Source organism: Phacochoerus africanus, chromosome 4, assembly GCF_016906955.1.
Source record: "Phacochoerus africanus isolate WHEZ1 chromosome 4, ROS_Pafr_v1, whole genome shotgun sequence".
Lineage (NCBI taxonomy): Eukaryota > Metazoa > Chordata > Mammalia > Artiodactyla > Suidae > Phacochoerus > Phacochoerus africanus.
The window spans coordinates 4,725,205-4,739,109 of record NC_062547.1 but is presented as its reverse complement, the minus strand read 5'-3'; the positions used below and the strand labels follow the sequence as shown (position 1 = coordinate 4,739,109).

Below are 13,905 nucleotides of genomic sequence, written 5' to 3'. Positions count from 1 at the left end.
TACCTTACAGTTAGGTCTGCAATCTGAAAAATGTCCAAAAGATAAAGTCAATTAACTGTAGATAAGATCTGAAACACGAACAATTACAGAAATCTGAAATAAGCTTTCCACATAATGTTTACCCATTTCTGATAGAAGTTTTAGGTCTCAAGTTAAACTACAGGAATATTTATTTTAATAGGTTTGTGCAAAAAGAGAAGAAATTCTATTTCCAACCCTCCTTACAGGAAGAGAAGGTCACTCCCTCACAGTTTTAGCGGTGCTACCCAACACGAGAGCTAACACCTTAAAACAGAGCTTACCATGGTTTATAAACGCAGCAGGACCAAGCCAGAGCTGAGCACAGTTTTTCCTTGTGGAATACATGACACTGAAGTCGTTTTCTCCATGTCTAAGTAGCATGTTCTCCTCAATTTCTGAAAGTTCGGCAATACAACCCACCAGTAATTCTATTTTGTCATTTCGTTTCCTATTTAAAATACGCGATGTTAAAAATTACTAGTAATTATAAGTAATAAGGCTTCTTTAATAAAATAAGCCTGTCCAATAAACACCAGGAACTGAGAAGATCTAGCTACGCGTATCTCAGCCGACTCACTTGGATCCCCACTGGGCCATCACCTCGTCCTCACTGGAAGCCCCACACCTTGGGCCATGGTTACTCCTACAGCGGCCTCGTCCTCAGCAGAGCCTGGGAAGTCCTTCAAGAATCTGCTGCCTACATCTATCAATCCCCCTGCGAGACCCAGCAGTGTCCTACAGAGAGAAAAGCCTCAACAACCACTGCGCTGAACGCAACTGGCTGGCACTGGGGGAGGAGACAGAGACAAGTGGCAGGAAAGGGTCCGGAGAACCCAGAGCTGGGATGCCACCTCCAGAGCAGCACCATCCAAATGTAATGTGGGCCGAATCTGCAACCTCCAGTGTCCCAGTAGCCATAATAAGGCAGGAAAATGCAAAAAGGTGCAAGTACCTTTAGTTACTATACACATATATATATATATACACACACACACATATATATATATACACGTATATATACACACATATATATATACCCACATATATATATATACACACACATATATATACACATATATACGTATATATATACATATACACATATATACATACACACACACACACACGTACGTACGTATGTTTTTTGGTTTTTGGGTTTTTTTGTTTTGTTTTGTTTTGGTCTTTTTAGGGCTGTACCCAAAGCATAGAGAAGTTCCCAGGCTAGAGGTCGAATCAGAACTGCAGCTGCTGGCCTTCAGCACAGCCACAGCCACAGCAATGCTGGATCCAAGCCACGTCTGCGACCTACACCACAGCTCATGGCGATGCCAGATCCTTAACCCACTGAATGAGACCAGGGATCAAACACGTATCCTCATGGATACCAGTCGGCTTCGTTTCCGCTGAGCCACGACCCCTAGTAATATACTTTACTAGGGAACTCCCCATAACCAATATAATGCAGCAGGTAATCATTATGAAATTTTAATGACAACTACACTTCTTTTTTTTGGCCGTGCCTGTGTCCCGCAGTGCACAAGCCGCTGCAGTGACGAGACTGGGTCCTTAACCTGCTGTGCTGTAGGAGAACCCTGAGAAATACAACTCAAAATAAAGTCTGGCGTGTATGTCACATTCACAGCACTTCTTGATTCCGACTGGCCACCTATCAAAGGCTCAACAGCCATACATGGCTGGTGGCTCCTCACCAGGCAAGCAGCTCTGAAACCCAAGATCTCAACACTCCACACCCGCTGACTAACACCAAGAGCCGTGGGAGCCGGTTAGCAGGCTTGCTGCCATCCCACGGCAGACAACGCACACTCACGTACAAACACCCGTTCGAGAGGCCTGGGGGTCGTGATGCCCTTTGCCTGTTCTACTTTCAGGTACCTGACCCTAAAATTCTTGCTATGAAAAACATGAGGGGTGATGTCAGAGAGGGGCTACATGTTTCTTCTGGGAGATAAGGCAGGGGACAAGCATTAGAGCAAAGACAGAATCACACATTCTTTCATGCATGGCTTTTATCCTTCATGGCTGGGCACATACATATACTTTTAGGACAGTGTGCGAGGAGGTTTCTACCTATGAAACTCCTAGGATCATGAAGACTTCATATGCAACCACTCTTACAGGCCAGTAAAACACTGACTCTGGAACCCAGCTAACCAAGCCCGGCACCCCAAGCCTCTCAGCAGTCCTGGAGCAGGTGCCCAGACCAATACAAGGAAAACACAAAGCACTCTGGCTTACAGACAGCATCTGGTTCAACTCAGACGACTTTTTTTTTTTTTGCTTTTTAGGGCCGCACCCCAGCACATGGAGGTTCCCAGGCTGGAGGTCCAATTGGAGCTACAGCTGCCAGCCTACACCACAGCCATGGCAAGGTGGGATCTGAGCCACGTCTGCGACCTACACCACAGCGCATGGCAACGCTGGATCCTTAACCCACTGAGCAAGGCCAGGGATCGAACCCACAACCTCATGGTTCACAGTCGGATTCACTTCCGCTGCGCCACGACGGGAACTCCTCAAGTCAACCTTCGAATTCCTGCGTCCTGACCCTGGTCACTGGGCTGAGGTTCCAGCACTGCCCTGGCTCCTGTAGGGTAAGCTCCAACTTTACTCCCTCTCACAACTGCTCAGCTCGTGAACAGTAACTTAAGAGAGAGCTCTAAATAAAATTACTTTATGGGTTTTTACTAGTATAATAGTTACCACTCTTTCGTTGCAACTATTTTGGCTCCATTTTGTTCTGAAGAGTATCTATTACAAGGCAGTATTTCAAATCCACTGTCAGTCGCAAACATTCGCAAGTAAATAAATACCTAAAACAGAAAAAGAAATTTGATATTTACTTTATATTGAATTATTAATCCTGCTAGACTTCCTCAGAATTATAAAAGCAAATCACCACCAACTATGTAAAAAATTTTAAGATTCAGTAACAAATTTTGTTATTTTAAAACTTCAAATACTTGTAAACCTGATGTCTATGTTACGCTAAAAGTTCACAATAACTCTCACTGCTGGATGACAAGGGTTTCTCTCTGGATGGTCATATAAATGACCAGTGGTATTAGATCTTCATACTGATCAGTATCACGAAAGTCTGACTCAAAATTTCAGTGTTCACTAAAATTTAGGCTTGAGATTCCTTTACTCTTATTCAAACAGATAAACAGTACTAATTTTATTAATAAACCTACATGTTCCTTGAATAATTTCTCCTGCATTTTGTTCTTGTTGAGAAAATAGTGCCGTGCCCATTCGCCTGAAGTCAAACATTTGAAGGCTTTCTCCAAGTGCTCATCTTTCTTAAAACGTTCAATCACTTCCTTTAGTTCTTCTTGCCTTCCTTTAATAGGCCGAAATCTCAAAGAAAGCAAGACAGTAACTTTAGTCATCTTCCACAACTCTTGGGCCACTGCTAAGAGAGCCTGAGAAGAAAGCAACCCGAAAACAGCGAACAGTCACCTAACAAAAGAGAGCGATAATCTTGGTAATCATTGCTAAAGAAATACGGATTTTCAGGGAGAGAACTCCTCTTTCCCCAGACTCTCCTTTAAGTCACTGGTACCTAGTTAACTGAAAGGTGACCAGGTGATTCCAATGAAAGCTGTCTGACTCAGGCTTACAACTAGTCATCTACTTTGAGAGGTACAAATAAAGGACAGAGCTAGATTAGAGCTTACCTAATTGAGTGAGAAAGACAAAAGCGTTCTTTTAAAACATGCAAGATCAAGCCAAAAGCGTGCAGGCAATGAGCTTCAGAAAAAAGATGAAGCAAACAAAATCATGCCATAAACAAACATTCTCTATGCACACAATTAGAAAAAAGCCAAACTAAACATCCCAAGAGGTCTTAAAGCGCACTCTGATGCTCCAATTCCATGTCAAATTAATCTTGGGTAACTGCCTTCGGAGAACAAGAGTGCAAGAGTACAACTCGAGCAGCGACCCTGTCGTGCTGGTGACAGGAGGGAAAGCTGCTGGGGGAGAACCCCGGAAGGCTTCTCCTGTGAGATCGGCCAGATGACTTCAGAACACTACACTGCGGGACACGTGCTAACACATGACACAATCACGGTCCAGGTGAAACCTAAGTTTGTAAGCCCCTCATTTTAAAGGTATGTTCTCAGGAGAATGCGTACTGTGATTAAAGGTACTTGGATCTAAATTTCAAAATCTCTTCACACGTCAATTTCATTTGGTTTATTTTCCAAAATAAAAGTTAAAAAAAAAACCCCAACATCAACAAAAAAGGATTACAGACTGCTATTGAAATAAAATACATTAAGAAAAAAAATTAGTGTCTCCTGAGAAAAAAACTTTGAACTATGCATCTTACTCTAACATTTCAAAGTGCACATCTCCGGAGTTCCCGTTGTGGCACAGCGGAAACAAATCCGACTAGGAACCATGAGGTTGTGGGTTCGATCCCTGGCCTCACTCAGTGGGTTAAGGATCTGGCATTGCTGTGAATTGTGGTGTAGGTCGCAGATGTGGCTCAGACCCCACATTGCTGTGGCTGTGGCATAGGCCGGCAGCTGTAGCTCCAATTAGACCTCTAGCCTGGGAACCTCCATATGCCGTGGGTGCAGCCCTAAAAAAGCAAAAAAAAAAAAAAAAAAGGTGCACATCTCAGACACCTGCAAATGCTAAAACTGAGGTAAGATCTAGACTAAACCCCAGCAAAGGAAGCACTCAAGCAGTATTTTTTCCTAGGTAAGCTATCACAAATGCATTCATAACATTTCAAGATTTTAAGCCACAATATTTCTCCAAGGATTATTTATTAGTTGCTGTTTACCCAGGTGCTATGGTGAAAAATGTATGATAAAGGACACAGCTACCGGTCTTGAAATGAAAATTTTGTTGGGACTGAAAGACACATAATTGCATTGAACAGATACGCAAGGCATCAATGTGTAAATGCATGTTCTCGTGGTACAAACAACATCACTACAGCGTTTTGAAGTACGGAAATGATAATGAAAAGGTAAGATCTGTTTGGGAAGGGGGCAGTGGGGCGTTGACACTGATGTGGGTAATGAGGACAATGGTGAACTCAGACTTCTCAAGAAAACACAGTGTTATTATAGGCAGGAAGAGTCAAAAGAAGGAAGGCAAAGGGAGAGAAATTCTAAGGGGCTAAGAGAGTCAGCTGGCTACCAAGAGTAAAGGGAAGTACTAGAAGGAGGAAGAGAGCAGGCTCGAGGAACAGAGCAGATGTAACACCAGTCACTGAAAGGGTCTTAGAGGCCTTCAGCCGTGTCAGCGTGCTGACACCTCCAGGCACTTTCCAGCTGCAGCCTAGATTCGGCAAGCTCTCACGACAACTGAGGAGCGCCACGCGAAGGGGTTCAAGCCCATCCTAGAGACACCCTACGAAGAAACGGATGATGCCCTATTTCGTTCTCCCTTTCAATCAGCAGACCAGCCCTCAGAGATGAGTGCAGTCTCACGAACAATTTGGAATGTCTTTAGGCTGTCAGGTTACGATATCAGAGAACTACTATTAAGTATTGCACACATTTGCAGAACTGTGAATGTCTCCAAACTTCCATAGAGTTACATTAAATGACGTACCTGCAGCCATCACAAGTGATTTTTGTCAAGGTTCTTTGTTCTTTAAGAAACCAAATCTAAGCCCTTCTGGTTGCAACCCTGGACGGGGTGGTTATCTGCATACGAAGGACAGATGAGACAACCAAGCAGCTGTTAGCTAAGGCACAAAGAGCAGCACTGCGGGCAGCACGAACGACAGGAGACAGACAACCCACGCTGTGCAGAGAGGAGAAAAGCAGCAGCTCCCTCTGAGCAAAGAGGATGAAGAACCCATGACATGAAGTGGCAGGGCTACGACAGAAAGAGCCAAGCGATCTTAAGTGTTCAATGAGGCTCTGGCCCATGACGACATTCTTAAACTAACTGCATGGCCTGACACATTAAAAAGCAAGAGTCAGGACTAATTCACCTGAAGAGCTCAAGACTGACAGAAAAGACGTGACAGGCCTGTAATGGACACTGGCTCTTCCTGATAGGTCTTATGTGTGCTTCCTGAAACTTTTTTCCTCTCTAAAAAGGCCTTTCACCTATCCTTCTGGTTACCCTTCCTTCATGACGCCAAAAAATTTATATGCTAAAACCAAAACAAAATAATCCAACTTTTTTTTTGTAGCATGTGGAAGGTCCCAGGTCAGGGATCAAACCCACACCACAGCTGTAACCAGAGCCACAGCAGTGACAATGCTGGATCCTTAACTTGCTGAACCATGAGGCAACGCCAGAATAATCGACTCTCGATTTACTAATACTCTGCCTGCCTCATACCCTGTAACTTCTATTTCTGCATTCCTGGCTGCTACTGCCTCAGACACAAACAAAACCTCCCCAACTGTCCCTGGCTACCCAGTGAGAACCTCCCTTTCGCTGCGAGTGTAATTTACTGTCAAAAGTTACTGCCGCAGCTGGCTGCCACAGGCGTGAGATGACAGTGAGGCGAAGGAGGAAGATACAAGTGTGGGTGTGCAGGTGTTTCAAGAACCCTGTGGAAGAACATCAGCGTCACCTGGCTGACAGTGTCAGTCAAATCCCATTACAACAAAACTGCAGGGAAATAAAGATTACTTAATAACATACAACTATTAGGGCCAGAGCAAAAGGCACTGAAGACCTGAGAAAAAATTAATTTTCTGGCGTTCCCGTCCTGGTGCAGCAGAAACAAATCTGACTAGGGACCATGAGGTTGGAGGTTCTCTCCCTGGCCTTACTCGGTGGGTTAAGGATCCAGCATTGGCGTGAACTGTGGTGTAGGGCGCAGGCACGGCTCAGAGCTGGTGCTGGCCAGCAGCTGCAGCTCTGATTAGACCCCTTAGCCAGGGAACCTCCAAATATGCCACAGGTGTGGCCCTAAAAATGACAAAAGACAAAAAAAAAATTAATTTTCTACTAGTGAATAGAAAAAATACGCTCTGTCTTCTCCTTAACCATAAGGGCTCTAAATCTCCCACACAAAGTTCACAAAGCTATCCTTACACTGTGGCTCTTAAAGCCATTATCTTTTTTTTTAAGGGTCGCAGGTGCAGCATATGGAAGTTCCCAGGCTGGGGTCGAATCAGAACTATAGCTGCCGGCCTACGCCACAGCTCGTGGCAACACTGGATCCCTAACTTGCTGAGCAGGGCCCGGGATCAAGACCGTATCCTTGTAGATACTAGCTGGGTTTGTTCCTGCTGAGCCACGGCAGAACTCCTTAAAGCTATCAGCGCTGGATAATTTAGATTATCTGAAACATCTGGCTTGTTCCATTAATGAGGGGAAAAAAAGGTCCAATGAGGGCTCATTAATGGAAGGGTTGGGACTGCCAGCCAGGCCTTTCTTGGCCCTGCCCTCTGCCCTGAACCATGAAGGCCCTCTTGCGTGGCTTCGTTATCAGAATAGGATTTGACTTGTGTCTCCCTGGTACACTGACGACACTGTGAGAAGGGTGGACACACATATACTTTAAAACTGCATATCTGTGGGGTAGGATGGCAGGGAGGTGAGAGAAATGGGTATTTGGCATTCCAAAATCAGTATGCCCTCCTCCTCCCTCTTAGTATAAAATGTGCAAGTTTAAATAAACCAAACATTACTTTTCTCTTCCCACACCTCTCTGATCAATGGCCAATGTAGGAGATTTTAAAATATGTCATTTACAATCGTTTATTTTTAAAAGGGGCAGGAAAAAAACATATGAATTCACACTCCCACACACCTGTTCCCCACTCTTTCCAGAGACTGACTTCCCAGGTTTTCTTGCTATTTGGTGTTTCTGTTTCCAAACCCAAGAGACCAGTGTGGCAATGAAGAAAGGCTGTGGCTTTGTCTGAGCTGTACTACCGTGCCCTTCCGTTAGCATGAACAACCAAGAGCTGACGGGAGGGTGGGGGATAGAAAAAAGGGAGCAAGGGAAGGAGAGAGGAAGAGAGAGAAAAATGCTCAAACATTTAAGATATAAAACCACGAGGCAACACCGTGACACATTTCCCCCTCTGAAGAGAGTTTCAGTGCAAACTGACAGGTGGCAGATGCTGCGAGGAGGGGTGGTGCTGGAACCCGGGCTCTCCAGTCCTCCCTGGCCTGCAGGAAACCACCAGAAGCATACTTGGCTGAGCCCTGCCACGGGGGCTCAGCTAATCCCAGGCAGTGACTCCTGATCTGTGAGTGAATGATTCTCTTAACATTACCCTGTTATGGAGTAAAGCAGGTTTTTTTTTTAATATAGCTATTACCAAGACCAAACTGTTTTAAAAGTCTGCAAAATGTCCTAAAAACCGTGTTTATGCTGACACTTCCAATTACTTAACATAAAGGAACATTATAAACGGGAAACTGATTAGTGGGTTGTCTTATTGTTTGCAATGCTCTCTACCTACCTCACGGGGTTGTTGTGAGGAAAACTGTCAGATTTTGAAAAATGCCTTGAGCTCCTCGAAGGAAAAGCGCTATATAAATGCAAAAACAAACAACAATGAAAGACTATTTGTAGAATTTGCACTTGTAATTTCTAAACAGATTTACAATGTTGGCTGCAGCATAAATGTCTACAACGCCGTGACGCTCGAGAACTGCAGGAAGCGTGGGTCTGCTCGACGCGGTGGCGGTGGCGGTGGCGGGGCCGGGGGAGTAAAGGTCCTTCCTTCCCGCCTAACGTCAAGTCCCACCTTTGCTCACGTGAAGTCAGACATCGAAAGTTTCTTCCTGCTTTTTGGTCAAGCGCTTCATTTTTTTTTTTTTCTCTTTTAGGGCCGCACTTGTGGCACATGGAGGTTCCCAGGCTAGGGGTCAAACGGGAGCTGCAGCTGCCCGCCTACGCCACAGCCACAGCCACAGCCATGCAGGATCCGAGCCACACCTGTGACCTACACCACAGCTCAGTGCAAAGCCGGATCCTTAACCACTGAGTGAGGCCAGGGATCAAACCTGTGTCCTCGTGGATACCAGTCGGGTTCACTACCGCTGAGCCATGACGAGAACTCCCTCAAGCACTTAATTTTAAAGTGATGTTTAAAGTGATTTATAAATTCATATTCAACAGATATGAATAACCAAATATATGAATGAGGAAAATAAAAATTAGACAGTTCCAGCAGCGGAAGGACGAAAGGGTAAGGACTGCGCCAGGCTGAAATCTGCGCCGACATGACTCTTCCCATTTCTTTTTCTTTTTTTTTGCCTTTTAGGGCTGTACCTGTGACATATGGGTTCCCGAGGTAGGGCTCTAATCAGAGCTATGGCTGCTGGCCTACACCACAGCCACAGTCACGACAGATCCAAGCCCCATCTGCGACCTACACCATAGCTCAGTGCAAAGCCGGATCCTTAACCCACTAAGGCCAGGGATCGAACCTGAGTCCTCAGGGATACTAGTTGGGCTCGTTACCGCCGAGCCATGACGAGAACTCCGACTCTTCACATTTTCTTTGAGTGATGCTCTCCCCACTACTCAGGGTACCCTAAAATCGCCAGTCATGCAGCCTGAACAAGGGGCGTCACTGAAAGCACCCACTCCTGCTTCACCACATTCACCCCCACTAGCTTTTTAAAATATTAAAGCTATTGCCAGCAACTCTTCTCTGGTAAAAAGGAAGAATTTAAGTTTCATACTTGACAAAAGTCAGTTAAATTGAAATATTTCCCAACAGAGTGAAATCACTATTTTGTTCATGCTATTTCTAGGCATTCCCGCCACACCCCTGGCTGCCATGTTAGTAAAGACAGGGACATGTTAAGATTAAAACAAAAGCAATTCATAAAATAGCCAGTTTGAGAAATCCTCAAATAATTAAGCATCTGTTTCCAAACAGTGTTCCTGAAGGTACAACTGAAAAGTCGAAGTGAAGAGAAGGACATAAAAAGAGAGAAACTAAAAAATGACATCAAATTACAAACGCATCAACCTATGAAAAAAAGAGACCACTTATATAAGTAACATACAGACAGCTTGGAGAAACAAAATCCAAGCTCTAATTACATCTTCTGATCCCCCTTTTTTTTTTTTTTTTGCCACAGCTGTGGCACTCGGAAGTCCTGGGGCCAGGGATCAGACCCACACCACAGCAGACACAACACCAGATTCCCAAACCCCTGACTCACCCCAGAACCCCCTTCCAGTCACTTCTTTCTTTCTTTTTTCTTTTTTTTTTTGTCTTTTTGCCTTTTCTAGGGCCCCTCCCGAGGCATATGGAGGTTCCCAGGCTAGGGGTCAAATCGGAGCTGTAGCCCCTGGCCTACGCCAGAGCCCCAGCAACACGGGATCCGAGCTGTGTCTGCGACCTACACCACAGCTCACAGCAACGCCAGATCCTTAACCCACTGAGCAAGGCCAGGGATCGAACCTGCAACCTCATGGTTCCTAGTCGGGTTCGTTCACCGCTGCGCCACGACGGGAACTCCTCCAGTCACTTCTTTTGCATCCCAAAGAGAAGCCCACAAAAAGCGAATAATATAAGGAATATTTATGATTATTGCAATAAAGCACGATGGATATTACTTATTTTCTATAAAACGTCTTTGAAAATGGTTTATGTGACATTCTTGCTCAAAAGATAAAGAACTATAACTGATAGTTTCATTTTCAAATAAGTTCACTAAGATTTAATGAAACGCATACGGCTTTAAGATTAACAAGCTTCATTAGTAAAATCCTGTCTATTCCCTAAATATCAGCTTGCACGTCTGTTAAAATACCTTTGAAATGAGTGCTCTGGGGAAAGGCAGAGAGTGAGCACACTTGTCGACACGGTGATATCAACTGCTTCACCACCCTGGTCTAAAGGGCCAACGCTTACAACGCCAACACAGCCAAGGCAGTCTCACCCGGGGACAGGAGCATCACCCACACCATCGACAGCTGTTTAGGAACTGAGTAGGTTAAATGTTGCACTGGAAAATACGGAACGGGGGTCCTTGGATACAGTAAGATCTTAAGTTTAGTGACTGCCGTGTGGTCGTCCTAAACTTGACATCTTAGGACTGCATGTTTTAAAGTGAGCCCTAGAAAACAGCTGATAAGGAACTTTCTACCCCTTTATCATATCACAAAAAAGCTCAGTAGGCCAGATGGTTTAGGACCTCGCTTTGAAAGCGTAACTGGGAGCGCATCGGAAATGGAGAATCTTGGGCCCCCGAGATTGAAGCAGAACCTGCACCTTAACAAGATTTCCCAAGTGACTCAGACGTAAACCAATTACAAGAAACAGTTGTTAAGAAGGACGTCTACAGAAAACAGGAGTTATTTACTCTTGCAGAACCCAGTAATAGGTAATACTTCATCCTCTGGAATAGTCAAAGCATGGAGTTCCTTTCTAAGTCACTAAAACTTTGATTGTAATTTTGATGGAAAAAAATGTTTTCCCTTTTTTTTTGGCCGCTCCACAGCATAGGGAAGTTCCTGGGCCAGGGACCAGATCTAAGCCGCAGCAGCTATGGCAATGCTGGATCCTTAACTGACTGTGCCGAGCCAGGGATTGAACCTGCATCCCAGAGCTCCAGCAATGCCACCAATCCCACTGCGCCATAGTGGGAACTCCTAGAAAACTTTTAAAAATGGTTTATATGCATCCATATCTCAGTATATGAGGCATAATGAAGACAATGTGTCCCTTGAAGACTCCAGGCCATAATCACGGCTTGTGTAGTAATATTCTGAACGCCGCTAGACTGTTACGTGAAATAGCTATTCTGGGGGAAAAAAGGCTAACAAGCGAGTTAAATGCTATTAAGACCCTAACAGTAGGAGAATGAGCACTGGTTGCTTATGTTCACTGGGAAAAAAGAATGTGGGCTTAAAATGATGCCAACTGGATTTTAGTTGGACGCTGATTTTCCAGAGAACAGCCATCCATTTGTCTATGCAGAAAATTTAAAAATGTGCCCCCCCCCCGGCAGCAGGGAACTATTTTAATAACCTCTCCAGTCCATTCCAACTTTCACTTCATTTTAGTCAGTAAAGATATATGATGACAGGAAATTACATGAAAATACCACAGGCACAAGTGAACCTGCATCACTTCTTTTGGGATTTAAAATATAATTGAGAAATGACCTGCCCCCCCCCATGAATTACTGGTGACTATCTACCTAGTGATCAAGTCCCTCTAGGGGAGTCACCAACACCGGAGCTGCAAGATGCTCGAGCTAATGTGATGGAGGTAAGAGTGAACAGTGGCCCAGAACTTGCACCACACCCTAAATCTCTGCTGTAATGCTTTTCCACCAGACTCGAAAACCCTTGGTCACTGAAGTTAAAAGATAACAAAAAGTTGTAAAGTTCTGACTTTTGTGATTGGTGGTTAATTACAAATTTATCTAAGGGCTTTTTAGGGGGAGAGATGATGTTTAAGAGAATGAGAATAGGGGAGTTCCCGTCACGACTCAGTGGAAACGAAGCTGACTAGCATCCATGAGGACTCAGGTTGGAACCCCGGCCTCCATCAGTGGGTTGGGGATCCGGCATTGCGGTGAGCTGTGGCGTAGGCTGCAGACCCAGTTCAGCTCTGGTGTTACTGTAGCTGTAGTGCAGGCTGGTGGCTATAGCTCTGATTCGACCTGGGAACCTCCACATGCTGCAGGTGTAGCCCTAAAAAGACAAAAAAAAAAAAAAGAGAGAGAGAGAGAGAATTAGAATAAAAACATTTAAGGGATAATGGATTTCAAGAGCTATGTAGTATTTTACATAAGATGGCAAATGATACTCAATAAAGCAGTTACACATCTATTTTCTTATCTTCATACTGAATATAAGAACATCTTTAAAAACATTCACTGTTGGAGTTCCCTTTGTAGCTCAGCAGAAACAAATACGACTAGTATCCATGAAAATGTGGGTTTGATCCCTGGCCTCATTCAGTGGGTTAAGGACCCGGTGTTGCTGTGGTTGTGGTGTAGGCTGGCAGCAGTAGCTCCAATTCGATCCCTAGCTGAGAACTTCCATATGCTGCAAGCAACAAAAACCAAAAAAACAAACAAAGTCACTCTTAAAATGATTAGCTGAATCTCAAAGATTACACATAATAGCAAAACTTCCTACATACATCGGCAATTATTTTAAAAAAGAAAAGTTTGTGATAACATCATGAAAAATACTGATGCAACCTAATTTAAGAAGAAAATACACATTTTCAAGGTTTTACAGGATGCATCTAAGATTCTTCTTTCATCTAAGATATTTCTCATCAACATTTGAATAGAATACGAAGATGCTCCTCCAGCTTTATATTTTAATAGAAACACCCCGTGATAAAAATAAGAACACAGAATTAAAACTGACAACCCTTGGAAGCTTTTGTTGCTTTTCTTGGCTCACACATGGAAAATCCTTCTGTAGCAAAAAACTTTCCTTTAATGTCATTTTAAATTTGACTGAAAGTAAAATTAGCCATCTCTTTTCTCAAATTCAACAACATCATCTGTCCCACGTGGGATGAAGACTTAAAATTACCTAGTATTCATTTTGTGTGTTTGGAAACCTAAGTAGGGATCAAGAACCAAACTGGTTGCGAGGTCATCATTCTCACAGAGCTCCTTTGCAGACATCCCGGAAGACGGTACATATCGACTCTGTCCTTCGAATCCTGAATTACCATTACCTGTGGAAAGAACAAGAAGGAAAAGTAACTCAGCGAACGCCACCCAACTTTACCTTAAAACTCTTTACCTTCATCGACCATTTAGGTTAGAAATGCAATGACTTCATTTGGTCAGTTTTGGCAATTACAAATTGAGTTCCCTCTGCAAACACAGAAGACCGAACGCGGGAGACTAACCCGGTGCCGGAGTGTGTTCTGTTAGCAGATCCTGTTCTTAGGTTTCCCAGGCACAGAGCGGCTGACA

The 13,905-nt window shown here is 44.1% G+C and overlaps 1 protein-coding gene across 7 annotated transcripts in view; it reads right to left on the bottom strand.

Moving 5' to 3' along the window:
• Positions 1-13,905, bottom strand: part of KMT5B (lysine methyltransferase 5B) — a 58,081-nt gene that overhangs the window by 16,330 nt on the left and 27,846 nt on the right. For 4 of the 7 annotated variants that reach the window (XM_047775075.1, XM_047775072.1, XM_047775078.1 and 1 more), the window contains 6 exons: positions 13,514-13,661; positions 8,448-8,516; positions 3,234-3,399; positions 2,743-2,852; positions 303-469; positions 4-23 (listed from right to left, as the gene is read on the bottom strand). In XM_047775075.1, coding sequence (XP_047631031.1) covers positions 4-23; positions 303-469; positions 2,743-2,852; positions 3,234-3,399; positions 8,448-8,516; positions 13,514-13,608 — 627 coding nt within the window. In that variant the 5' untranslated portion in view covers positions 13,609-13,661. Of the gene's footprint in view, positions 1-3; positions 24-302; positions 470-2,742; positions 2,853-3,233; positions 3,400-7,786; positions 8,280-8,447; positions 8,517-10,761; positions 10,881-13,513; positions 13,662-13,905 lie in introns of those variants that run through there. The other 3 variants (XM_047775077.1, XM_047775074.1, XM_047775076.1) reach the window with 3 other exon arrangements.